At 45.6% G+C, this 19,323-nt stretch overlaps 1 protein-coding gene across 1 annotated transcript; it reads left to right on the forward strand.

Annotated features, from left to right (window-relative positions):
* The first annotated feature begins 10,378 nt into the window (after positions 1–10,378).
* Positions 10,379–16,336, forward strand: LOC310757078 (uncharacterized protein). The gene is made up of 5 exons (XM_083602220.1): positions 10,379–10,607; positions 12,803–13,903; positions 14,535–14,635; positions 15,274–15,784; positions 15,859–16,336. The coding sequence occupies exon 2, from the start codon at positions 12,803–12,805 to the stop codon at positions 13,856–13,858; it is 1,056 nt and encodes a 351-aa protein (XP_083458346.1). The 5' UTR covers positions 10,379–10,607; the 3' UTR covers positions 13,859–13,903; positions 14,535–14,635; positions 15,274–15,784; positions 15,859–16,336.
* The last annotated feature ends 2,987 nt before the right edge of the window (positions 16,337–19,323 follow it).

The raw sequence follows: 19,323 nt of genomic DNA on the forward strand, positions 1-19,323 counted from the left end.
CTAGTCCAACCCCCTGCAATGCAGGAACCTCAACTAAAGCATCCATGGAAAAATCACTTAGCCGACTCCAGGGTGGGCAATGGTGGCAGCTCAGCATGAGGACCCCTGGGCAGAGGAAAACAGCCTCCTCACTGGCTGGCCATTGGCCTTGACCTCAGCCGGACTGCAGGGAATGGTGGGATAGCCCGCCAACATTCAAATTGCAACCAGCCAATTGGGGCAGACAGTGGGGGCGGGGCCCTGGTGGTGGACCTGAGTGAAGAAGTCTCCCCTCTGGTCCACCGCTGGAGGATTTCAGCTGGCTGCCTTTGAGGCCAGCATCACCCTGGCCTCAGGCAGATGTGATATCTCAGGGAATCCTGGTAAAGGGGTCTGAGTGGAATTTCTGTCCTGAAGCCATATGGAAAGCAGACAGGCCATAGAACTTCCAATGGCTGCCAGGGGAGGGCCGGCTTAGTTGACCTGCCTCTCAGGGGGGGCCATAACCAGGCAGGGCCCTGTTCAAATTTCGGCCATTAGGCAATGAGCACTCCCCACATGGCCCCCCGGATCCCAGTGCGGCTCCCGGTAGTACGGGCTGGCTTCGCCCTCCCCAGGCTAGATACCTGGAGGTCTCTGCCTACCTCAGCCAATCGCCCAATCCCGCCTGGGGAGGTGTTGCCAGGGGATTGGCCAGGTAGGTGGAGGGACTGCCCTACCCACACAACAGAAGGTGAATCTTACCTGCAAACCGTCAGTTGGCTCCAGAGCTTCTCCCACCCTTCCCTCCCTCAATTAAGCCTTCTTTTGTAGGTTAACCTCTTCTCCACAGGTACGCGGGCGCTGCTACGTCAGGGTTGCTGTTGAAGGGCCAGAAAGGAATTTTCCTGCCTCGGCAGGTTTTGCCTTCCCCATAGCAAAACGTCAAAACTTTTGTGGTTTCAGGCCTTGGGCAGAATCCTTTAGTCTGTCTTCCTAAATGGGGGGGGGGGGGCGTGAAGCGGTGACCCACGCCCCCCTTGCAGCAGTGATCCCAGGGTTCCCCGTTAAAGGGGTCTTGAGGGGAGGCATTGGCCATACGCTGAGATGGTGGTGAAACGGGGGGCGGGCTCTCTGCTTGAACATATGTTCTCCAGAGCCAGCCCAGTCCCCACACATTCTGGATAACCCTGATGTCTCCCAGATCCCCGGCTGGGGACTGGGAAGGATAAACGCCCAATGCCTGAGCCAGGATCTCCCTACATCTGAAACTTAACAAAGTTGTGGCCAATTTTAATCCCAAAGCACGTTGTCTTGAGTCATTATTCCGCTCGGGGGTCGCCTGGGGTTGGGGGGGACTCCGCCTGTCCATGCAAAAACCTGATGTCGTATTCACACCCAGTGCCTGAGCCAAAACCTACAATAAAGTTGTGGCCAATTTTCAATTCCGGAAAGCTGTTGTGTCTTTTTGTTCCACCTGTCAATTCCATATTCTTCAGCCCCCAAGGGGCACACTGCGTGTGGGTCTGCAAAAAGTGAGTCTAAAGGTTAAGTGTGTACAAATCCTAAGTCTTTAGGATGAGCAGATTTGTGCTTCATTTCTTGCCATGGTTGGTAAAGGTAAAGGTACCCCTGACCAACAGGTCCAGTCGTGACCGACTCTGGGGTTGCGCGCTCATCTTGCTCAAGAGGCCGGGAGCCGGCGCTTGTCTGAAGACACTTCCGGGTCACATGGCCAGTGTGACGAAGCTGCAGCTGGCGAGCCAGCACCAGCGCAGCACACGGAAACACCGTTTACCTTCCCCCTATTTATCTACTCGCACTTTGAGGTGCTTTCGAACTGCTAGGTGGGCAGGAGCTGGGACCGAGCAACGGGAGCTCACCCCGTCACGGGGATTCGAACCGCCGACCTTTCGATCAGCAAGTCCTAGGCTCTGTGGTTTAACCCACAGTGCCACCCAAAGGATGTGTCAGAAGTGGGATTTGAACCCACGCCTCCATTCGGAGACCAGAACACCCAGAGCCTGGGCAGGATATGAGCCTTGAGTCTGGCGCCTTATACCACTCGGCCATCCTGACACTGACTGCCATGGTTGAACAAGCATTAAATCCTTGTCTAACAAACATTGAGATCCGGTCCAAAATCAGAACAAACAGGTAAGATTTTGCTGGCTGTGCCTGCTGCAGTTTGTTCTGAAATTGAAATGAACCCAAAGAATTCCTTTTGTACAGATGCATTTCCATCATTTCAATCGACGAATCCTATACCTTGAGATGGTTCTGGGCCAGAAATATGGCACCTGCTGTTTCATCTGCTAAAACTGAGACTCTCATGGAAGCACATGCCCTCACAATAACCTCTTCCCTTGAAGTTTGGCCACACAACTTTATTCATGCATTCTGCATTCTTGCAGATGTGCCCCAGCTTTCAAACTTAAAAACGAAAAACATTTCATCCCCTGCAAAAAGATGAAACTCTAAAAGGTCTACCATGTTAGCTGTGAAACTAGTCTCATCACGGAGAGCAAGTTGTGACTGATACTACCACAGCTTCTGTTTATTTTCCTTGATATGCTCCTGCGTATGACTTATTAAGATGCTATTCAGTTGAAACCTTTTTCCTGCTCGTGCCAGAAAGGAAATGAGAAGCATCTTCATGTGAACCCCTATGGCACAAACTTTGTGAATGCTTTCTTGCAGCGTCATTGAAATCTTTGTACTTGGTACAAACCTTGGTAATGAATGTGCCCTGCATCCATTGTACTACTGGCTGGGGAAATGAAATGCAATAGTGAGATACAAGACCTTTCAAAACAGAAGAGTATGCTAACCACGGGAAATATTTAGAAAACCATGCAGGCCAAAATGTTCTTGGTCCTGTACTAGCATGCCTGAAGCCATAACTTTCTGTCTGCATCCAGCATTATGTAAGGAGCTCAATTTTTCACTCATCTGATAAAGGATGTGCTTTCAGTGTGTACTTCAGCTGCCATTTAGCTTGTCCTGTACTGGTAGCTGCCTCAGTATCTCTAGTTGGGATATTTGCACGCCTTCCTCTTCTGGTACCTGGCTATTTTTTCTCTTTCAATGCACACACATTGAGTGCTACATGCACAGAATAAAGTGCCATCTGAATGCAGCCTAGATCAAAGCCAGAAGCATTCCCCTGAGCTGCCTGCTCACCTCCATAAAAATGCAAAGACTTTGAGTCTGGCAGCCACTCTCTATAGGAGTGGTCTTGGAGATCACTTTAAACTTTAACTTGGAGATCACTTTAAACCTCTCGTTGACTAGCTGCTTGTGTGTGTGTGTGTGTGTGTGTGTGTGTGCGTACATTAAAATAAATATATCCAAGATTATGGGGAGGTGGCATGGAATGTCCTCTCTTGCCCTCCCCACACAGACACCAGTGTCAGTAAATGTTGATTCTTCTTTTGTACTATTTCAATATGCATAAAGTCGGGACTGGATTTAAATCATTCCCCCCCCCCCCCAGAAAGACTCATTCTTGCTGGTATAATCTTAATATTTACAACCAGATGAAGGTTTCATTTTTGGAATAAAAAAATTTCAGAGTAGTTTTTACAGTTATATAAAAAAATTACTGATTTGGTTATACTATTAGAAATAAACAGATGGATAATTATGAAACTGTTGTGAGGTTTAATAAGTTAAATGTTTGTATTTGGACAACTTTTCTGCTGTACTTTATTGGAAGGAGAAAAATAAACATTTCCTTAATAACAATTTAAACAATTTATTTAACTAAAACAATAGCATTATAGCGCATGTATCCATGTTTGTTAACTGATATGGTTAAACATTTTTTTAAAAAAAAAAACGTAGACTGAGTTTTAGCACACATGAGAAACTTAAACAAATCCTTATTTTTTGATGAATAGCTTTTGGACTATAATGTAACTTAAATAAAAAACTATCTTTAGAAATATATTTTCCTCCAAAAGCATTTTATTTTAAAAACCCAATTTAAATTTAAAAAAATAAATTTGAATAAATTAAAAAATCTAATTTAAATTTAAAAAATCTGATTTTTTAAAAAAATCATTTATTTTTATCCACCCTGCATACAGTTATATTGACTGGTACATACTTACCCACCCATATCTCATAATAGCCACCCCAAGGCAAAAATGAAAAACTGCATCATTCCTTTCAGGTGGCATTTGGAGTGTCCGAGAGCTACTGAAGTTGATAGATAAGGTAACGTTACTGGAACCACACAATGTCTGGAATGTGGCAGGTACCCATCAGCCAACAGAGTCTTTGTTTGTGCATTGTACTTTCGCTATTGAGTAAGTGTTAATTCTGTTCCAAAGTAATAGAAATGGCAGAGTCAGGTGCTTAAAAAACACATAATTACTGAGGAAAAGGAGCTGTCATCAAACATAACTAGGACTAAATCATCAGAGGAGAGTAACACCTCAGCAACTATCTCAAAACTCTCTCTACATCCTCCAACTCCCTCAAGAGCTGTATTGGAAAGTTAGACCCTCCATGGACTCATAGGGCTGGCTCCTTCGGCTCCATATTTAAATAGTTATTCTCTTCTCCATCTCCCAGCCACCATTTTGAAGTTGGATGATGTTCTAGCCAGCTACCCAAGTAACAGCAACGATGAGAGGAAGCAACCACAAAGAGCATTCCAAAATCCACCTTCCTCGAACCAACCAAAATGTCAACACAATATTGTGCAAGCTTTCACACAATTCGGTGATGCGTGGGAGGGAGTGAAAGGAGTCGAATGAGGCTGAAGTCAAGGAGTCTGCATCTGGTCACGGTCTTGAGCTAGAATGTGAGAGGAAGCAGCAGACATTCAAAGGAGGCTCTCTTGGGTGCCGCAAAGGCTTTAGGTTGCACTGAGGGCTTCTGGGAAGGATGAACGTAATGGTGGTTAAGAACATAAAAAGAGTCTTGTGGGGTCAGGCCAAAGTCCAGCATTCTAAACCCATCTGTGACTTAGGCTTGCCTCTATCTCAGACCCTCCAAGTGTCCCTATTTCCCAGGGACAGTCCCGGATTTACAGAAGCCATCCCAGTTTCTGATTTGATCCCAGAATGCGTGGCTTTTCCTTAGGATGCCCCTATTTTCATGGGAGAGATGTTGGAGGGGATGGAGTTGTGTGACCCCCCAAGCCAAGGAGATAAGTAAATATACAACCTTTAGAAGACATCTGAAGGCAGCCCTGTATAGAAAGGGCTTTTTAAATGTTTCATTATGTTTTTAGATATGTTGGAAGCTTCCCAGAGTAGTGGGGGGCAACCAGGTTAGATGGGCAGGGTATAAATAGTAAAACAGTTGTTGTTGTTGTTGTTGTTGAATAGGATGCCCCTATTTTCATTGGAAGAATGTTGGAGGGTGTGCTATCTGTAGCAAAAATGCACAGCTTCCTTGACAGAAGGAATATAGAGAAACAAATGAGAATCCTGCAGAACTCAAAAGCTTACACACTAGTTTGTACTTTTCCCATAAAACATGGAATATGGGCATTGTTTCCCCACCTCTTGCTCCCCCCATGTATTTATTTAATTGAACAATTTATATACCACTTAACTGCAACAGTCTCTACAAGAAATACAATGCAAAAATTGTTTTTTTATAAAAAAATCCCTTCAAACTATAAAATCTAATCTACGGGTCTTGGTGGACCACAAGCTTAACATGAGTCAACAGTGTGATGAAGCAAAAAAAAAGCTAATGGTATTCTAGGATGCAAGAACAGAAGTCTTGTGTCCAGATCAAGGGAAGTCATAGTACCACGCTATTCTGCCTTGATCAGACCACACTTGGAAATACTGTGTCCAGTTCTGGGCACCACAACTTAAGAAGGATGTCGACAAGCTGGAATGTGTGCAGAGGAGGGCAACCAAGATGATCAAAGGTCCGGAAACTAAGCCTTATGAGCTTGAAGGAGCTGGGCATATTTAGCCTGGAAAAGAGGAGACTGAGAGAAGATAATCTTTTTAATCTTTTGTTGGAAGCTGCCCAGAGTGGCTGGGGAAACCCAGCCAGAGGGGTGGCGTATAAATAATAAATTATGATGATGATGATGATGATGATGATGATGATTACTTCAAATATCTTAAAGGCTGTCACATGGAGGAGGGAGCTTGCTTGTTTTCTCCTGCTCTGGAGGCTAGGACTTAATGGCTTCAAGTTGCAAGAAAGGAGATTGCGACTAAACATTCCAAAAAAAAATCTGACAGAGCTGTTCAGCAGTGGAACAGACTCCCATGAGAGGTTGTGGACTCTCCTTCCTTGGAGGTTTTTAAACAGAGGTTGGATGGCCATCTGTCATGGATGCTTTAGCTGTAATTTCGGCATTTCAGGGGATTGGACTAGATGACCCTTGGGGTCCCAACTCTAAGACTCTATAATTCTATTATTCTATGACGTGCCCTTGCAGAAGCCATGCTGGTTGTTCTTCAGCAAGGCTTTATTTCTATATGCTTGGTTATTCCATCCTTAACAATACTTTCCACCAGTTTCCCCAGGATAGATGTTAAGATAACTGGCTTGTAATTTCCAGGATCCTCTCTTGACCCCTTCTTAAAAATTGGTGTTACAATGTCTTCTTTCCACTCCTTAGTTATGGAGGCTGATTTGAGGAACAAGTTCTATATTTTCTATATTTTTCTATATTTTTGTTAGAACATCAATTTCACAGCTGAGTTCTTTCATTATGCTTGTTCGGATGCTGTCTGTCAAGTTTTTATTTTCTCCATTTATCTCTGATCACCACCATCTGTCTCAGCTCCTCAGATTTCTCTCCTACAAAAGTCACCTCAAGCACTGGGGTCTGCCCTATATCTTCCATTGGGAAGACAGATACAAATAATTCATTCAACTTCTCTGCTGTCTCCTTATCTTCCATTAGACCCATTTGACTCCCTCGTCATCCATGTGTCCTCATTTGGAGTTTAAATTTCTTTATTGAGAGTTTGAGGTTTCTTTATGTCAAGGAAAGGAGCAACAGAGTTGGGTCCCCTGACCTCCTTGCCCTGCTGCCCAACTCACACGTCTGTGTTAAATAAACCATTTTTGAATCTGTGGATTCATGTGGTGTCTTCCATCTGTCCATGCTGGATCCATGTTTACCTTTGGTGACCTGGGTTCACGCGCTGTCCTTCATCCCACAAAGGTGGATATTCCCTAGTCATCTGAATCACTGCCAAAAACCCAATCATCTTCTGTTTCCTGTTCCGACAAAGACGCAATATCAGACGTTGGCAAAGGTGACTGGATCTTGTCTCTGGCACTGGCTCATTTTCTGCAAGCTTGATTAATTGTCCTATAGGTAATATATTGTTTCTGGGGAAGAATTATCACATCCTGCCTGCCTTTCTCCCGCTGAAGTTGATAAACCAGAATTTCGAGTAAATTCACCACCACTTTGTTTGGCTCCAGATTCTGTCTGTGTTTAACTCCCATTCTCTGGGAAGAAATTTCTGATCTCATATTCTGCTCTCATGGTATCTTCTTGATGTATACACAGTGGGCTTTTTCTGGGGATATTCAAGGATATGTAGTACCCGCACTCCCCCCCCCAATTTTTTAAGTTCCTTCATGGTGAGTACCAGCACCCCTTTTTCTTAAAAATAAAAAAGGCACTGGGTGTACAAAATGAGGTGAGATAACATAGCATCTCCAAGGCCTTCAAAATGTAGGGGTAACAACTTTCAGAAGCCCTCATTTCACGCTTCCTGATGGGCAACCCTGAGACTTTTCCTCAACTGCCCAATTAGTGTTAATTATTTTCCAGAGTTAACAGGAAAGGCAGATTGCAACTCTACATCTCTCCTCTTCGGCTCTGCAATGACTCCGCATACGTCTCAGTTATTATCGCCTCCAGAATCCTTGAGAACAAATGCTCCCAAACTTCAAAGAAGCAGTTCTGTTTGGAAACGGCAGTTTCAGCCACAACAAATCCTCCAAAAATTATAGCAAATTCAGTGGCGTAGCGTGGGTTGTCAGCACCCGGGGCAAGGCAAGTAATTTGTGCCCCCAACCCGTGGATTTGCGCCCCCTAACCCTAACCCCCAGATGTTGCGCCCGGTGCGGCCGGCCCCCCCTGCACCCCCCACGCTACGCCACTGAGCAAATTATACCTAAACGTTTTGCTTCTAAGCGGCTAAGTGAGGCAGCTGCCTCAGGCAACTGATTTTGGGTGTCATGACAGGGCAGCAAATGGTCCGTTTCGAAATTTTTGTTATTCTTGCTGTTGTCATTACCATTATCACTACTACTACTACTGTTGTTATAGTCTTAGTCCTAGAGAGAGATGCTTGAAGGATTTTCTGACTCAGGTTATAGCATAACCTGGCCAGCCATTGCAGGGAGTCGAGATGGAGATGTTTGCCATTCCACAGGAGCCAAAAATAACATGGCCAGCTTGACTGGGAAGATTGGAACATATCCTGTGACATCTCATAGAGCAAAATGTCCTGGTCATACCTGCATTTTCATCAATCCTCCTGATAAAGAAAGTGCTTGCTATTGGCCTGTTTCCATCAATAATATCCTGCATTCTCATGAGTCTATGTTTTCAACTTATTCTTCCAGGTGCTTTTTTTTTTTAAAGGAAAAGCTACATAAAGTCAACACACAAATAATAAACCTAAAACAGTAAAATAAGAAGAGGAAAATGTGAAATGTTCAATACATTAAGAATATAGGCAGAAGTGGAGTGTCCAGATTAAGGGAAGCAATAGCATAGCCTCCAACATTTCTCCAATGAAAATAGGGATGCCGCATTCCAGAATGATAATTTTACTATTTATACAACATACATTTTACTGGGTTGCCCCAGCCACTCTGGGCAGCTTACAACATATATAAAAACATGTTGTTGTTGTTGTTGTTTAGTCGTTTAGTCGTGTCCGATTCTTCGTGACCCCATGGACCAGAACATGCCGGGCACTCCTGTTTCCCACTGCCTCCCGCAGTTTGGTCAAACATAATGCAATATTAAACCCTATACAGTGGTACCTCAGGTTAAGTACTTAATTCGTTCCGGAGGTCTGTTCTTAACCTGAAACTGTTCTTAACCTGAAGCACCACTTTAACCTGAAGCACCACTTTAGCTAATGGGGCCTCCCGCTGCCGCCACGCCACCAGAGCACAATTTCTGTTCTCATCCTGAAGCAAAATTCTTAACCTGAAGCACTATTTCTGGGTTAGTGGAGTCTGTAACCTGAAGCGTATGTAACCCGAGGTACCACTGTACACTGTACAGAGCTGTTTGGCTGTGGAACAGGCTACCTCAGAAGGTGGTGGACTCTCCTTCCTTGGAGGTTTCAAGGCAGAGGTTGGATGGCCATCTGTCAGGGGCTCTTCAGAAGTGATCCCTACATTCTAGAAGATTGGACTAGGTGACCATTGGGTTCCTTCCAACTGTACAATTCTATGCCCTGAGTGCTCACTGGAAGGACAGATCCTGAAGCTGAGGCTCCAATACTTTGGCCACCTCATGAGAAGACTCCCTGGGAAGGACCCTGATGTTGGGAAAGTTGGAGGGCACAAGGAGAAGGGAACGACAGAGGACAAGATGGTTGGACCGTGTTCTCGAAGCTACCAGCATGAGTTTGACCAAACTGCAGGAGGCAGTGGAAGACAGGAGTGCCTGGCGTGCTCTGGTCCATGGGGTCATGAAGAGTCGGACACGACTAAACAACTAAACAACAACATTATCTTAGGATTGCGATATTTCAAAAAGTGAAAAGTTTTTGAGTTGTTGGTGTTATTTTAATTACCCCCCCAAAAGCAACACTTCCGACATGGGTTGCCATATGCCCAGGTTTTTCCGGGTGTTATGCCCGGCAAACGAACCCAGCTATGTCTAGACATATGGCAGCCTCTATATCTGCTCTTGTGACATTTTAACCAGTCTTCTGCATGTCCCTGCATTTGTGTGTATGTGTGTTCATACATGCTTGCACAAGGGAGGGCAGCAAGCCTCCCTGTAAAATATTTTTCGCAACGTAACCCTTAGAACAAATTTGATTCCAGTTTCTCCCGTCACTAAATTCTCACTCTCCTCCTCTTCTGTAACAAGTGGTTTCTCATTCTCTCTCTCTCTCTCTCTCTCTCTCTCTCTCTCTCTCTCTCTGCTGCCATTCTCCTGGTATGTAAGCAATTTTGAGGGGGGGAGTGTTGAGATGTGTGAGTCGTCATTTCTTGCTCATTTGGAAATGATTTTTTTCCTGTTCACCCTCTTAACAATCGCTTGACGCATGCTCACTTTTTATAGAAACCACATCTGAGGATTTATTTTTTTTGCATCGCGGGGGGGAGAGAAGCATTCACAAACTCTTCCAGTCATCTTGTCAAGAGAGTTATTTCCTATTTTCGTCACAAAACAAACAAAGGGCAAGATTAATCATATCAGCTCTTACAAAGACTCATTCTCAGCCCTGCCCTTCGTGGAGAGACCATCCATTAAGATGAATAAGGTGTGCCACACCTTCTCAATCAAATGTGGCACATTTAGTCTGGCCCACCTGTTATAAATGCGACAGCTTTAGGAAGAGCTTTTCCAGACTCTCACACTGCTAAAGCCGCAATGGACCACCTGCCGAAGATGTCCAAGCGTTCCTTGTGGATTATTTTGCTGTTGTTCCTTAACTTGACAGGTAAGGATTTTTTTTGCCTCTAGATCTTCTTCATGCTAGATTCCCAGGTTCCACAGAGCTTCCAGACAAGCTGTTTTGTTCAGCATTCATTCTGATTTGTTTGCAAGGGAGCTTAGATAAATTTGAATCAAAGCAAGCATTAGTCCACACTTCCTAGCACATTTCCCCCCGTTGCTTTTTTTATTGCAAACGTCAGGTTCTTCTGGAGAAGCGGACGTGTTGTGCAAGACCTCCCAATCAACTATAATTGCACAATCTGAATTTGCCAGCGTGCAGTTGAATCCTACCTAAAAATAGAGGTGGGTTGGAAAACAGACCTTACAAGGGAAGCACGAAACTTGCAGCTCCTTGCTTCTCTCCTACGGCAAAAGAGGAGGGTACTAGCGAGGGAGAATCAGTGGGAGGATGGGGTACCTAGCAGACCCTCCAAGTGTCCCTATTTTCCAGTGACAGTCCCAGATTTATAGAAGCCATTCCAGTTTCTGATTTGATCCCAGAACGTCCTGCAGAAATCGCCAGTTTCCAGAACAAATATGTGGTTTTTTTAAAGGTTTCTAGCCCTCATGAAGCAATTATTTTTTCTTTTGAAATATGAGAAGCTGGAGGAGCAGCTTAAAATAATCTAAATTTCTATTATGTGTATTTTTTTTGGGGGGGGAGTTATTTGTGGGCATATAACCCCGTATTCAAAATGGTGTGTGTGTTTTAAAGAATAATAATATTTATTTAGGATCCTGTTTTGTAGCCCCAAGGAGTTCTTCAAACTGACTTACAAATTAAAAAACTCACTCAAATCAAGAGCAAGTTTACTGCAACCATAGAAGCCAACTCCTAGGGGCCGAAGTCCCTTTTCCCTTCCCCAGTAAAATATTTGAGGAGGCCGGGATCCCTCAATGTTGATGGGAAGTGCCATTGAAATTGTGTGATTGATTATGTGGCGTGGGACTTACCTGCCACCACCACCACCCCATTTTTTATTGAAGTTGGCACCCCGACTATAGCCCCAAAAAGCTCATGCCATAAGGAATTTGTTAGGATGCTTCCAGATCAGTGTTTAACATGGGAATGGTACTGCTTGTGAATGCGGGTCTCATCCTTTCTTTCTATTTGCCCAGCATTTTGTTGACATAAAAATGTCAGCCTTTATTTCCCCCATCCAATTTAATGCCTATTCAACCTTTCTGGCAGTACAGTGGTACCTCAGGTTAAGTTCTTAATTCGTTCCGGAGCTCCGTTCTTAACCTGAAACTGTTCTTAACGTGAAGCACCACTTTAGCTAATGGGGCCTCCTGCTGCTGCCGCGCAGCCAGAGCACAATTTCTGTTCTCATCCTGAGGTAAAGTTCTTAATCTGAGGTACTATTTCTGGGTTAGCGGAGTCTGTAACCTGAAGCGTATGTAACCTGAAGTGTATGTAACCCGAGGTACCACTGTAAGCATATCTCAGTGATCCATTTGGAGAATTAAGCTGCTCTCCAAAAGCAATCCTCATCTCACTCAGCCCACAATGGCAGCAATCTTGCGTTGTCTTGATAAACTCCCTCAATTTCAGCCTGGAAATTACCATATTTTTCCATGTATAACACTCCCCCCCCCCCCGCTCTCTCTCTCACACACACTGTGTAACACGACCCCTATTTTTTGGGACTCCAAATAAAGAAATCCCCCATATGCACTATCCATGTATAAGACGACCCCCAATTTTAAACTTGAAAAAATACGGGGGGTATAGTCTTATACACGGAAAAATACGGTATCTGCCCTGTCTGGTTTACTTCCAAGCCAGGAACGCCTTGCTAGGATCAGGTCAATGTCTGGCATGTTGACATGCGATGAAGACATAGTGGCCACTTTTCTCGGAAGGACTTTAAAGCCATTAAGGAAGGCGAGCAGGATCTTCATCCGTGTTCTGCTCTAGTGTCACTTTTCGGCTGTCGACTAGCAGCTAAAGACACTACATTTTGTATAATTTGCACGACAGTCAAGTTTCGGAATTCAGCAGCTCCTGACACCACTTTTACACCTGAAAACCAGGACATGCCAGGAATTTTCCTGACGTATGGAAAGCCTAAAATTCCTGCAATGCAGAGGTGTCATGTAAAGGGAAATGTAAAGGCACGCGCATAGCCAAACTTCTCAACAGGACTAGAATTATGCCTCTAAAACGTTTTAATAAAGTTTAATCATATTTTATAGATGCCGCCTCTGGAGAAAGCACTTTGGCTCCAGCAGCCTCTGGCGCAGCCACAGCAGCTCCAGCAGCCTCTGGTGCACCCACTCCAGCTCCAGCAGCCTCTGGCGCACCCACTCCAGCTCCAGCAGCCTCTGGTGCACCCACTCCAGCTCCTGCAGCCTCTGGCGCACCCACTCCAGCTCCTGCAGCCTCTGGCACACCCACTCCAGCTCCTGCAGCCTCTGGCGCACCCACTCCAGCTCCAGCAGCCTCTGGCGCACCCACTCCAGCTCCAGCAGCCTCTGGCGCAACCACTCCAGCTCCTGCAGCCTCTGGCGCAACCACTCCAGCTCCAGCAGCCTCTGGCGCAACCACTCCAGCTCCAGCAGCCTCTGGCACACACACTCCAGCTCCAGCAGCCTCTGGAGCAACCACTCCAGCTCCAGCAGCCTCTGGAGCACCCACTCCAGCTCCTGCAGCCTCTGGTGCAACCACTCCAGCTCCTGCAGCCTCTGGAGCAACCACTCCAGCTCCAGCAGCCTCTGGCGCACCCACTCCAGCTCCAGCAGCCTCTGGTGCAACCACTCCAGCTCCTGCAGCCTCTGACGCAACCACTCCAGCTCCAGCAGCCTCTGGCGCAACTACTCCAGCCCCAGCAACCTCTGGTGCACCCACATCACCTCCAGAAACCTCTGGCGCAACCACTCCAGGCTCAGCAACCTCTGGCGCACCCACATCACCTCCAGAAACCTCTGGCGCAACCACTCCAGGCTCAGCAACCTCTGGCGCACCCACATCACCTCCAGAAACCTCTGGCGCACCCACACCACCCCCAGAAACCTCTGGCGCACCCACATCACCTCCAGAAACCTCTGGTGCATCCACATCACCCCCAGAAACCTCTGGCGCACCCACATCACCCCCAGAAACCTCTGGCACAGGCACCTCCTCTTCAGCAACCTCTGGCACTGCCACACCAGACTCAGCAGCCACTGGAACGGGCACCTCAGCTTCAGGGGGCACTGAATACTCTGATACAGACACAACAGTCCCCACCCCTGGTGCCAATGTTACAATGAGTTCTGGAACCACAGATTTAACTTCGGCATCAAATACTACCACAGGTAGGATTATTTATTGGTATTACAACACAGCACTTAAGGTCCCCATATTAGACATAAATATCTGTGCAGACAAAGACATTATGTGAAGAAGGCTTTGACCTGGGTGTTTCCCTGGCGTATTCTTTTCCTACATGCAGGGATATGCTTTTTCCACTGGAGGTCCAGATATAGAAGCCCTCACTGGCAGCCTGAAATGGCACAGGCTGTGAAAGGCATTTCCTCTTCACAGCTGGAAGGACTAGGTTTGTGTAGCTTGGTTGTGAGAAAATGGAAGAGAAGCATGATAGCAGTCTTCAGATATTTGAAAGACTTGTCCTCGGTTGCTCCAGAAGGCACTACTAGTAGAATCTGACGGGTGGCAATTGCAGCAACCCAGATTTTGGATGGGCATGAGGAGAAACATTCTAAGGGTATGAACCGAAAGCCATCTGCTTTCACTGTGCATCGAATGCGCTTTAAATGCATGCACGGTGCAGTCAACATCAGGGATGGGAACCTGTGGCTTTCCAATAAATTGTTGGCCACCCCTGGCCATTGGCCTTCCCTCCTCGTTATGGTAACCCGCAAAAGGAGCGTGTATGTGCATAGTTCTGTTAATGCCTGACTCATAACCCTTATCTTTTCTCTGCAGAAAACCCCAAACGGGACGAAGGCCTGCCTGCTTGGGCCATCATTCTGATCAGTGTATCCGCTGTGTTGGGAACTGTTCTCATGGTTTTCCTCGGCTGCTTGGTAAGGAACATGGGTGGCGCAAGAAAGCAGACCCTCCAAGTACCCCTCTTTCCCAGGGACAGTTCCGGGTGGGCAGAAGCCATTTCTGATTTGACCCTGGAATGTCCCGCTTTTCCTTAGGACATCCCTATTTTCACGGGGGAAATGTTGGAGGTTGTGGCAGGGCATCCCTGTCTTCATGGGAGAAATGTTGGAGGGTACGGAATAGGATGGCTCTATTTCCATCGGAGAAATGCTGGAGGGTTTGAGAAAGTCACCCAGCAACAACAAACACAGGAATGGAGAGCAGAAATGTGTTTTTAGAAGTTGTGTGTGATTGGTTGAGAGCAGACAACAGGGTGCTGGACCACAATGGGCCATTGACCTAATTCAGCAGGAATCTTCTTCTGTCCCAATGATAGAAGTCATCGTTTTAATAGCTACGGATGCTGTTTCTTCCCTGTTTAGGGAAGCTTTTAATGTTTGATGCATTACTGTATTTTAATATTTTGTTGGAAGTGGCTGGGGAAGCCCAGCCAGATGGGTGGGGTATAAATAAATTAGTAGTAGTAGTAGTAGTAGTAGTAGTAGTAGTATTTCTGCTCTACCTCTTATACTCATGCGATGTATCTTTCTTTCTTGATGTTTCTGCTCTGTAGATTTGCTACTCCCTAAGGGCAGAGAGCTACAACACTCAAAACCAAACCCTCCCAGTTTACCGAACCCACAGTTTCCTCCAGAGTTTTCGGAATTACGGTCGGTGGTGAAGGAAAGGAGATTCACCCGCAGCCACTCACAGCGATAAGCTTCTTCGGAGCAGCTTTGCAGAATTCGGTCCGCTCCCGAAGCTTTATTCCCAAGCATCTAAAGACTCCTCCAGTGGGCAGAAGTGGAATCCCCAAAACATTTAGTCGCAAAATGACTCTAGAAAGGAACCCAGTGAAATCTACAGGGATTATTTGCCTGTTTTGTTTCTACCTTGTGCAGCCAACTGAGCTCACTTGATCTCAGAGCCGAGCATGTTGTTCAGCAGAAATAAAGAATATGGACAGGAATGTGGAAGCACAAAGCTGGTGACCTGAGAATTAGCAGAGCTCAAATGGAGAACTTGTGAAACCTGGTTTAAAATCCTTGCTTGGGCACAGGAAGTATACTGGCTAATCCTGACCAGTTAACTCCCATACTCAGTACTTTTTTCTGGGGGTACTGAAAGGGTATGCAGTACCGGCCCCTCTTTTTTCTAGAAGAAAAGCACTGGTTAAAAATGTGGCACTTATTTTCTAGAAGATGCAGACCTGGATACCTGGAATACCACCAGCCAAACATATATCTATATAATATAATTTCCCACCCCCCCTCCAAGTTCCTTTGCATATTTTTTTTAACCATGTGGTGAAGAGTGATGGAGCACTTGAAAGTTTGCATACTCCATACTATTTTGTGGTATTGTTATTGTTCTAATAAAAAAGTATTGCCCCAATATGAATTTTTGGAAGTTTCTAACGGGCCAACCTAGCTACCTCTCTATATTTTATTTTTGTGTGTGTGTGACAAGTTTGGGCTCTGTTCTGTTAAACACCTGCCTCACATCTTAACAACTCCACTGGCTACGAATCCCAAATGGAGGTGTTCTGGAATGTACAATCTAGCCAGGATGTATTTATTCAAATATATATATATATATTTGTCTGTGGAAGATTTTAATAAATAAATGCAACAATACTGCGCTGTCTAATTATTGGCATGTCCTGGTAATTATTCTAGCTGAAGGAGCGTCTCCACCCCCATCGTTCTGCCCAGACACTGAGGTCCAGCTCCGAGGGCCTTCTGGCGGTTCCCTCATTGCAAAGAAGTGAAGCTACAGGGAACCAGGCAGAGGGCCTTCTCGGTAGTAGCACCCGCCCTGTGGAACACCAGAAGTCAAGGAAATGAACAACTATCTGACCTGTGTGCGGTAGTCACTCTCTGCAGAGCTGGCAGCGGCTTGCTAGTCATCATGGGAGAAGGAGGTTGATATTTACCTTTGCTGTCCTAGTCACCCAGCCACACGTCCCCCAGTCCTAGTCTTCCTAGATCATAGAGGAGAGGTGATGTAGGAATGTCTGGTCCTGCACATCATGTTGTGCCCTTGCCGTGTTCTCCGCAAGCACCTCTCTGTAAAGTGTTCCCGGTCTAGAAGCACAATGCATCAAGGGAGGTTTGGCCAAAGTTACTCAAAGATGAGAGGAGGAAAAAGCTATACAGGTCATGTTCGAGCAAACTCAGAGAGGATGTGAGGAGCAATTTAAAACAATCTCAGTGTAAAGTCCTGAGCTCATAACCTCCTTGGCTGAAACACTTCATTTAACTTGCAGCAGTACCTTTATGGCTAGCACAGGGTTGTATATAGCCTTGAGTATATCGCCTGTACACAAGTCTAAATATTATTATTAATAATAATAATAATAATAATTGTAATAATTTATTCTTTATACGCCGCCCATCTGGCTGTGCTTCCCCAGCCACTCTGGGCAGCTTCCAACAGAATATTAAAATACAATAATCTAATATTAAATACAATAATCTATATTATAGATTAACAGCCTTGGGCTTGTCCACATTTCCCTCCCACTCTTTACTGCTGAATTGGAGCAAATGTTCATCGGGTTTTCTGCGGATTGACATTTGCTCCAATTCAGAGGTAAAGAGCAGGTTTCCTGTGTATAAGGGAGTACTTGGAGCACCCCACAATCACCTAAACTTGGCTCCCATAGGTTCAGATTGGGGGTCACAAGCAAGAGACTACACCCAGGAGATAGAAGCAAAACAGTAGCCTGTAGGCACCCCACTAGCACAAAGACAAAGCAGCCAGAAGCCCCAAACAATATTTACATCTGTATTTCAAAGTTTCCCATAATACATCTCAGGATGCATCAAGACATCATAGATATGTCACAGAAAAATGTGTGGTCTCAAGTAGAATCTGAGATCCAGATGTCAGGAGCTCGTCCTACACTTGAGTATGACCCTGGCAGAGACACATGCCCGACTGGCATGTTCTGTCCCTCCTGGTCTTTTGTTCGGGAGCTTCATAAGCTTTCTTCTGCCCGAACATCACAGCAACCGATGCCAACAGACATTGGCACACTTAGGATCCGCAGAGTCGTCACAGCTTGCGTAACAGACCTCAGCAACAAAGCATTTTGGCTAATCTACTTTATTTACATATAAACACACACGGAGCACTGCAACATGGCTCCTTCTCTCTCTAGCATCAGACAGCAAAGGGGGAAAAAACAAAGGACAATAGTCCCACTTCATGGAACACAGTAACACAAACATCCTGTCTCCATCACTTCCCACTCTTTGGAGTCAAAACATACACCGTCATGTGATAGACAAAAATCCCATGACTGCAATCATGGAGCAGGAATTCTAACACATGCCCCGTCACTCAAATATAGTCTTTCACACTTACTCCACCACAGTACAAAGGAAAGCATTTACAGTTCCCTGGTCCCTGAGTCAAGTCTGATACTCTTGGGCAGGATATCGCCCTGATCTCGGGGATTATGGTGGGCTCACTAACCTCTCCTCTTGTACCTCACTTCCCTGGGTTCTAAATGCCACTGGAACTGAGAAGATTGAAGAGTGATTTCTTAAGAATTTCAAAAGTTTTCCCATTGAGCCAGTACATAGATGCGTTTATCAGTGAATTGCTACATTTAGTTATGTGCAGCAGATTCTCTTTGTCTTTGGCTCGTAGTGTGGAAAGGAGAGGCTCTTCCAATTTCCCGGTAACACCTGGGGGAAGCAGTGGGGCACACTAAAAACTGCTCAGACCTTTCTCGACATAAGACAAGCCTAAATCAGTTAGTAGGTACAAGTCACTGATCTCTCATGGGTAAATTGGGGGGAAGCAGCCATATCACTGGGAAAGAATCTCTCACAGTCACTGAATTCCTATGTGGCGAATCTGCTTCACTATGAGGAATAGGAGTAGGAAGGATAGCACAAGAACTCCCAACCCAACCCCTTCTCTGATGGCCCCAGGGTGAAGCATTGCCCCCAAATTCCTATCTTTCGCTTTAAAAAGAGAGAGCAAATTTCTAGCATTTTTGGAACCCGAGATATGACGCAAAATGTACGGACAACATTCTTTTCGGTGGAAGTTAGGCTGCTCCACCTTTTCTATCTCCCCCCCCCCAGAAACCCCCACCCTCAAATTTCTGCAGGCACCTGTGTGTGTGAGAGAGAGGGACAGATCGGGGGAGAGAGGGAGTTTGGGAGAGAGATGTAGGGGTATGTGAGAAGAGGGCGGATAGTGAATATTTGCAGTGCGTTTGTAGCACATGTTGTTGTACAAATATACCAAAGAAAATGTTGTTGCGCAAATATACAGACTGAGTAGGTGGGAAGCAGGCTTAAAGTAACTCTCCAAGTGTCTGAGTGCAAACCACTTGCAACTGCTAGTGTTGGGATACTGCCAGGGAGATAAAGCCCATCATGGCCCCCACGTCACCTCCGGACGATCCATCGATCTCCCGTAGATACAGTATCAGCAATTAGCAACACGAGCTCCAGAAAATAGCTTGCCACATTCCAGAGCTGATGCACGCTCTATCAGCAGAATTCGCACAGCGAAAGATGCACGCAGGAGAGCATTATTTAGAAGTTTATTCAGCGTTGGTCAGAACAAAGGAAAAAACATGACTGCCTGCTTGTGTGTT

The sequence above is a fragment of the Podarcis filfolensis genome (assembly GCF_964270895.1).
Source record: "Podarcis filfolensis genome assembly, chromosome: 2".
Classification (NCBI taxonomy): domain Eukaryota; kingdom Metazoa; phylum Chordata; class Lepidosauria; order Squamata; family Lacertidae; genus Podarcis; species Podarcis filfolensis.